General features: G+C 32.8%; 1 protein-coding gene across 1 annotated transcript; it reads right to left on the bottom strand.

Annotated features, from left to right (window-relative positions):
- Positions 1-275: 275 nt before the first annotated feature.
- LOC145946542 (uncharacterized) lies at positions 276-8,668 on the bottom strand. Its single transcript, XM_083056191.1, has 8 exons — positions 8,489-8,668; positions 5,900-8,368; positions 4,613-5,269; positions 4,304-4,534; positions 3,841-4,217; positions 3,245-3,496; positions 2,960-3,146; positions 276-2,637 (listed from the first exon to the last, which is right to left on the bottom strand). Exons 2-8 carry the CDS (start codon positions 8,360-8,362, stop codon positions 2,602-2,604), a joined length of 4,203 nt encoding a protein of 1,400 aa, XP_082912317.1. The 5' UTR covers positions 8,363-8,368; positions 8,489-8,668; the 3' UTR covers positions 276-2,601.
- Between the last annotated feature and the right edge of the window lie 141 nt (positions 8,669-8,809).

Genomic DNA, 8,809 nt, shown 5'->3' with positions numbered 1-8,809 from the left:
CCTGAATCTTGGTCCTTTGTTAATTGTCCGTCTCTCTCTATCTCTCTCTCTCTCTCTCTCTCTCTCTCTCTCTCTCTCTCTCCCCCTCTCCTTCTCTTCTCGGGGAGGAAAGAGATGCTATAAAAATGTACATAATAACTGCTTTATAGTATAATCGATGACATTGAACGTATAAAGAGAGAATCGGAGAGAAGGGAGAGATATCTTTTATTAATTATGATAATTTTACTTATTCCAGTTTACCTATTCATAGATTCTTTTTATTTATGTTTGTAAAATATGCAAATTTTATCGGATTCCTCGGATTTCACAGATAACTTGAGAAAAAAATTCAGTCCGATGTATGAAACAATTAAAATAAAATTACAGATTGTTTCATTTTAAATGACGCACGCGAATATCTTCGAAATTATTGACTCTTTGAATTAGTGATATATTTCTCGAAAAATGTTTCAGACAGATATAAATCTAATGTCAACAGATTTTTCAATAGTAGATGTAAATTCATTCATTTTTTAATATCGTCAACATAAAATTTCGAAGATATTCGCACGCATTTTATTTAAAATAGAACAGTCCTACATCTACATATGTATAATATATAATAAATTCTATTTAATTGCAAGTAATAAATCCGCAATTTCGAATAACTCGCATCGATTCAAGCCCAAACGCGTAAACAATATTCGCAGCACTCGAAATATGAATAGAAGTGACGTTTTGGATCTATTTTGAACACGTGCGCACACACTTGTCACGTGGTTTTCCCGCTCAAACGAGAGCTCGCCGAATCAAACATCTCGCGCGCGAAGATGAGCGACTTATGATAAAAATAAAAAGTCTCCACATCGCGTCTCTTTATCGAGAGACGAAGTTTGGAAAATTACTGAAATGCCTCGATCTCGGTCTGTATATTGGGTCGGTCAGAACTTTGTTCAATCTTATCGCCACTCTATTTGAGAAACACGACTTTGTATTCGCAGTGCGAGAACAAGTGTCACATCAAGGACGACTACTCTGAAAATAATTAAGTTTCTCTCGATTGTATCGTACATATATATAGTCGCGCGATCTCCATTCATTGCTTCTTACGTTCGACATTACATAATATAAAGCGCCGAGGTTTACTTCCACTTTATCCGTTATTCTTATAATGCGAATACATTTTCTTTCTAGAGATGAATATATTATAAATATATTTATAAAACACGAGATAAACGCAACTTATAAATATTTACAAGACCCTGAAAATATATGTATAAATAATCGTATTAGTGTAATTAAGTAAATATTAATCGTTGTTATGTGTACTATATTGTATCCTTATATCGTTTACTATTTGTACCAATTGAATTTTTAATGAGATTTTGTACGTGTACATACATGCGTGACATATTTGCATTTGATAAGATATCCGTATTAATTACATGTATTTATCACTTATATCCAATTATGTTAGTTTGATACTTTTTTTTATAATTTTTTATAATCTGAATTTATTATTTAAAGCGTATAAAAACATACGTATCTAATTAATATTGATACATGTATTATATGTATATGATCACAAATAATGCGTAATTATATTTTTTTATTTATCTTCTGCATTCTTATTTACTTCCTCCACTTTTACGCTTTCAGCGTAATAATAAATCTCTGCTTTGGATAAAGAGAAAAGAGTAAATTTAGAAAGTATTAAGAGTAAAAAGCAGTTTAACTTTGTAATGACAAGAGACAATTATTCTATATATTAGATCCGGCGAGCGTATTTAATTAAAAGATAGACATAAAAATTATTGTAATAAAATATAAACTTTATTTCTGTAAAATAGGAACACGTGTGAATATATAAAAAAATATGTTGCAATCTCTCTTTCTCTCTTACATATAACATAAACAAATCACTAAAATTAAAATATACTATTTTCTTATTATTCATATTAATACTTTGTATTCTCAACTTATAAAATAATTGAGAAATTACATGTACAGTAACAATGTAAGAGTTAACTAATCTTGCCTTGACAAATTTGAATATTATGAATAATTAGAAAAGTTGAAATTCATTTTCCTGCCACTTATGCTTTCCTCTTTCAATTTATCCTAAAGTTTCAAAATTTATCTTCCACAAAACTGTGTGAATGCAAAAATATTTACATTCTTATTGCATTTAATTCCTCAATTTGTAAATTGTATGGATGCTTGGCTGTTCTTTTCACTTTTCGTATCACTTTTTATACTTCCACTCTCGTAATCATGAACATGCATATAAATTGCATAGGACTAGCAAGAGCTTTTGATTCAAAAAATATCATTTAATATTATCTAATCATCTATATTAATTATAACTATAAAATAAAAGTAGTATTTGTAAATTATATTTGAAAGAAATGCTCTCTGTTCTTTTCAGCTGAATTGGCTGCACTAGGTCAGAATTTATCTTTTTTACTCCACATTGGAAGGAGATAAACTCTGAACGGGTGCAGCCAGGTCAGCCGAAAAGAACAGATCTAATCAATATGAATAAATAAAATCAAAGTTTAAAACCAAATATATCGGAGGACTATCTCTTTTTTGACAATCAACATTAACACAAAGTTGTCATGGATTGTACCTTGCAATTCTTTCAGCATGTGCCTGAAAATAAATAGTGGATTGAAAATTATTAAAAATACAGTTATACAATTGCAAAACAAATCCTCTTTAAAAAAATGTTTAATAGATATCAATTAAAAAACCCTGTTTATTTATAATATATCAATGGTTTAATATAAAGATATTGCATGTATGTAATGTACTGTTGGCCAATTTTAAGCTATTGCATTCCCATAAGTTGTATACAATGTATTTTTTTCAATATAATTTTTTTTTCCCCCCTTTTCTTTTAAGCATAACATTGGTGCTAAACCATTGATGTTATCATTGATCTTGATAAATGAAACTATCTGTATCTATATACCGGCATTTCATTAGCATGAGCAACATCTTCGTGGGGACCCTTCATTTTAGGCGGTAACTTCGGCAAAAGAGCATTGACGTTTATATCGACTTCAGGATTTTTTTGCTTAATTTGCTTCATAGTTTCACGACATACTTTGATTACTGATTCGGCATTCAAACGACGATCATCGCTCCATAACGGACAGCTATGTGCACAAAAAAACGTAATATATAATGCTTACTTGATTGCACACATATGTGCACACATAAAAAAATGATTGTATAATACTAAAAAGAAACTTACAGACTTGAATTTTGCACTCCTTGACCTTGAAAATGTCTATAGTCGGTTACTGGTTGATCGCAAATGTAACACATTTGAGCGCCGCACAAACAAGTCATTTTGTTGCAGCCTTCTTCCTTGAAAAATGTTCGCCCGCACTTGTAACATTTCCGTATAAGAGCTTCAGTCATTTTTTCTTCCAAGTATATACGCGCAGCGTCTGATTTCACTTCGTTGCATTTCAGAGGTATATGATTGAGCTCCTTACAAAATCTAATATATAAAAATAATATATTAGCACGTGGACTGTGCAATTTTTATTTACTTCTAACTACATTTCTGGGGATAAGTGAACTATTAATACTTTCAAAAATATAGTATTTAATTTGACATTAAAAAAAGAAAATATATGTGAATATTTCTTCATTGTTATAATAAAAATTTTTTTAAAAAGTATATATTTCAAATTATTCTAAAACTTGCAATCTTTATTGATTTCATTTCTTTATATGCATATTCTGAATAATAAAGTGTACAAAAAAAGAATTAGAGATATAAAAATCTGAGAAAATATGGCAGAGAATATAAGGAAATAACAATATCGAGATTAAACTTACCGACATGATTCTTTCATACAATTAGGGTTGAGACATCTAAATACTTTATCTTCGGGTGGCGGTATAGATGCAAAATGACAAAACGGACATGAGACTAAACCTTCCAATCCAGCAGCCATTACTTCCGCTTCTTGTCGTTTGCAAAGAAGAATACTGAATTTTGTTGGTGATAGTACTTGCTGAAGTACGGACAATGGAAATTCAGTTCCGCAGTCTAATAGACAATTAATATGTGCCTTGCCTTCTGCTAATATTAATTCTGTACTTCTTATAATACAGTTGTTACAAAATAAATGCCCATTCTCGCACGTAGAACATTTTAAAGGCATACATTCGTCGTCATAACAGCATTGACATTCAACCAACTCGTTTCTTGCCTAAAAAAAAGAAACTTATATTAGAATTATGAAAAATAATAATTGTTTTGAACATATTTTGTTTTTATTATATTCTATTGCCATACCTTAAGTTTCTTAAACTCTTTAGCCTCTTGATCTTTCAATTCTGTTAAGTACTTTTTAAGTTCCACTTTATGTTGTATAAAAGCACATTCTTGTAAAAGCGGTATGTCTTCTGTTAGTATCATATTATGAGTTCGTTTAGTTTTCATATCAGGACTCAACACTTCTAAAGCCTTGGCAGTTAGACTTAAATTCTGTAGATACTCACTGTATGTATTCAACAATGTATTAACCTGTAAAAAAAAAGCAAAATATTGTATTATTATTGTATCGTTATTATTGTGTGTATAAGATATATATTAAGCATTTACCCTGATTTTACTGAAATAATGCTTCAAAAAGTCTACCGCGTGTGAATTGAATTTGCATTGTCTATTTGGATTTTCAAAATGAGCAAATGGATCTGGAAATAACTCTAAAAATTGCTGTATTTTGAAATTTAAAGTATATTGTTTTTGTTGTTCTGTAATTTTCTTTTTAGCCAAATATTGTGCTCTTGTTGGATAATCCGGATTTTCCAATTTTGATTGTACAAATTCCTTTATTCTCTCAGGATCTTTATAGTTTTCTTCAGCGATTTTTCTCAAATATATAGGATCCGCTTCTGGGAATATCATTAATAAATCAGCATATTGATCGTTCAAATCGTAAGTAATATTGGAATTATTCGCTTCTGGTAATTCTGCTTCTTTGATATTTGGATGCTTTTGACCATTTTCTAACAAAAATATAACTAATGTTTCCAACAATGCTGATTCATCATTTGATTGCATCATATTATCTGTAAGATAGTTTTGGCACATTTTTTTAATGTAAAAGGTATCTACAGTTGGAAACATGGGTATTAATTTGTAATATATTTTGCTAGCTTTCTCATTTAATATGATTTCTTGACGACCAGGATTATTCGCTGTGCCTTTCTGCTCCTTTTTATTCCCATTTTCTTTATCATGCGGCAACACAAGGTTCTATAAAAAAAAATTAATTTTATATTAATAATAAATATCTATATCTATATCTTGGTTTAAAACTGACGATTGATTAAACAAAACTAAATAAATCCATCGCGAATTTGACGAAGAGCTTGTAAAACGAGAATTTATGAAACGAGTTCAGGCAGTTGAGAAAAGACAAAACTATTCCATTTAATTCTTTTCTTTTCTATTTTTCAGATTTTTATCTATTGCTCTCGAAAATTAAAGACTGGGATTTCGCGAGATTTTGCTGCCATCGAAACTACGTCAAAGAAAACAGAAACATAACTTGGCGCAATTTCGGTCAGGAACAAACACACAATCAAGTAAAAACATTTGAAATATCGGAAAGAGATATGCAAATATAATTGTCCATACCTTTGAAGACTTTTTTTTCGGCATTTTATTGGTAGATTCGAAATTTTAATGATCTTTCCTCAATATCGCGATAATATCTTCGCAGAACGATAATTAATTGCTCTATTATACATTTTTTATTTGTTTTAAAATTGATTGAAATGCCGTATATACGAGGCGAATGCCGGCACTGAATTTCAGTTACTGATGTTTGACTTTGGAAAAACTAACCTAGACGTATAAATATATACAAATGTTTATTTTCACCTGTTCTGCCCTTTCCGTATTGTGAACCTGAAGTGCATTCATATCGTCTTGCTGTCTTAAATTACTTTTTTCTTCGTCGTTACTTTTCACCGCCGGGACTTTTTCTAAACGTGAATTCAAGAGAGTATTGAGAAATTTATTTCCCGTAATTACTCTTCCGATTAATTGCGAATTATTCGACGCGCTGCTCTTTGGTAAATTAAACGATTCAGCGAAAGATGGCACAGGCCTCAACGCCATTGATGTGGGATCCTTATAGAACCTCTGCGCTCTTTCCGTTTTCGTACTCGATTGCATTTTGTTCGGCGAAACGATTGTATTGTTCACATTCCCAACGGGTTTGACAAATGGATAGAACAAACCGTGTGCCTCTAGTAGTTTTCTCCCATACTTCCATTCTTCATACATCTGTATACTATTTATCTCAGCACTGTTCTTGAATTTGTTTAGGATATTTTCTGCATGATTATTCTTTTTCGTTAGATGTTGTAATTTTGGCGGTGTTAGAATAGGAGGTGATTGTTTTGATGATGATGATGATACTGATGTTGCTGCTTTAAGACCTGTAAACTTTGCTGGTCTTAATATGGGCATAGCAATTCTCAGCGCATCGATGGTCTGCACTTTCAACCCAGCAGTGCTGGGATCAGCAGTACTCGATGTAGCGATGCTTGGACCAGCTGTGTAAGGACCAGCAGTGCTTGGATCAGTTGTGTAAAGACCAGCAGTGCTTGGATCAGTTGTGTAAAGACCAGCAGTGCTTGGACCAGCTATGTAAGGATCAGCTATGTAAGGACTAGCAGTGCTTGGACCAGCAATGCTTGGATCAGCTATGTAAGGACCAGCAATGTTTAGACCAATTGTGTAAGGACCGGCAATGCTTGGATCAACTATGTAAGGACCAGCAGTGCTTGGACCAGCAATGCTTGGACCAGCTGTGTAAGGACCAGCAATGCTTGGACCAGCAGTGTAAGGACCAGCAATGCTTGGACCAACAGTGCTTGGATCAGCAGTGTTAGGACCAGCAGTGCTTGTACCAGCAGTACTCGATGCAACAGTGCTTGGATCAGCAATGTTCGACGTAGTAATGCTCGATACAGCAATGTTTGGCATAGCAGTTGATATAGAGTGTATGTTGTCTACTTCTGTCTTATGTGGTGCTGCTAAATTCATTGTTGATTGCAATTCCTTGTTCTCTGAATAATTTTCTGATTTTTCCAAATTATGCACATCCTTACACGTGTCAACATCATTATTGGGCGTATCCAATTGATTCACATTTACTTCCGGTGCCATATTAATTTGTGGATTATTTATATTGTCATCTGTATTATTCGTAACTGTTATATAATCGCTCTCTGTTACATCCATTTTCGCTTCATCAGTTTCATTTGTTAATGACATTGATTCTCTATTTTTTAGTTCAATATCTACAGCTTGTATTTCATTTGTTGCACATACTTGTTCTTCCTTTTCTAATGCTGTTCTTGTATCTGTCACAATTTCTTGTAAAGTTGTTTGTTTATGGCGAGTAATACTGGAATTTTTCCTAATCTTTAAAGGACGTATCTTGTGAAGCATGCGTTTTCGTTTACTCGCTAATTGAGGATTCGGTCTCTCCTTTGGCAACAAGTCCCATAATGTAAGTTCGATACGATTATTTGCTAACTGATTATTGCAGAGTGTTTTATAGATTAAAGAATAATCCAAATTTGGTAGAAGAGTATGTATTCGATTTGCATCTATTTGCAAATCATCAAAATTACAAGAAGAGCAATATTCCTTAAGACTTCGAGATGCATCATCAGAGTCCTTACTGCAACCCGGTTTTGGACTTTCAGAGAAACTGTTCTTCTCGTAAAAAACACTCTTCATATAAATCACATCGTTATTATATTCCTTCAAAGATTCGTTATTATTGCTCTCTTCTAAGCATTCTATTTCAGTTGAGCCGTGATCAACATTGACATGAGTTTTTGTCACGATCTTCTTACTGCTGATAGTTTTACCTTCATCCATTACAGTGTCAGAACCAGAAGATGACGACGAGTCGGTGGTAGCTTCAAATTTCACAGGATTCATATCGAGAACTGAAATATCGTCGTAATTAGAGAAATTATAATAATAATCTCTATCATCCTCGGTATCCGAAACGTTAATTGTTTCGACGGAATCTTCCGTGGTGGTGGAATGGTTGGATTTGGAAACTTCTTCAATGTCGTTTCGCACTTGATCTTGAGACTCGTCGTTCACGGAATGTTCATCTTCGTCCGAATCTTCTTCATAACTTCTACCCGTAATTATACCGATAATATGTTCCCTCCTATTCTTTATCTCACTGGGTAAACTCATCAGTAGCTCGCATAATACGGTTTCGTCGACATCCTGTTTTACGTTCGGCAGACGTCTCTTTATCTCTTGAGCCTCCTCGCGTATCCTTTCATGTGTAACCTGATCCAGCATAGTTTTCTGTAAATCATCATTCGAAATAAAAATGCGAATTGACGAGAATCGAATAAAAGCGTAAACTTACGCATAAGCGTGCAAAAAGAGTAAAGATTTATAAATATTATAAATTTACAAACGTACATTTATGAGTCCTTTCGTACATAAACTATTGCGTAAATCAACGTGATTCGTTCGAGACGTTACAAGTTACAACGTGACGTAGCGTGTTGTAATTCAAGGAGTTCGGTTCGGTAAGAAAATACAAACAACAGATCGACATATTAGGTTCAGATTTTCTGAACTCCGAAGCGAAATGAAACGAAATAGATATATATTTATAATAGTTGGAAAGAAAGAGACGAAGAGCGAAAAAGTGCAACAATTCGAGAAAAGAGAATAAACCTATCACGCAATTGGCTGTCGAATAGGGAATCTTTCAAGTGTCGAAAATCTTTCTATTTA

Source organism: Prenolepis imparis, unplaced genomic scaffold (genome assembly GCF_030444845.1).
Source record: "Prenolepis imparis isolate NDT839.2.m4 unplaced genomic scaffold, iyPreImpa1.0 SCAF_17, whole genome shotgun sequence".
In the NCBI taxonomy this organism is placed as follows: Eukaryota; Metazoa; Arthropoda; class Insecta; order Hymenoptera; family Formicidae; genus Prenolepis; species Prenolepis imparis.
This window is presented reverse-complemented; position numbering and strand designations above follow the sequence as displayed.

Bases quoted from the DNA above. Each gene is read 5' to 3' on its own strand.
- LOC145946542 (XM_083056191.1), bottom strand. From the start codon at position 8,362: ATGCTGGATCAGGTTACACATGAAAGGATACGCGAGGAGGCTCAAGAG. The intron at 4,535-4,612 runs GTAAATGCTTAA...TTTTTTTTACAG, and splicing joins ATTATTTCAGTAAAATCAGG to GTTAATACATTGTTGAATAC. The intron at 3,497-3,840 runs GTAAGTTTAATC...TTTATATATTAG, and splicing joins TGTATGAAAGAATCATGTCG to ATTTTGTAAGGAGCTCAATC.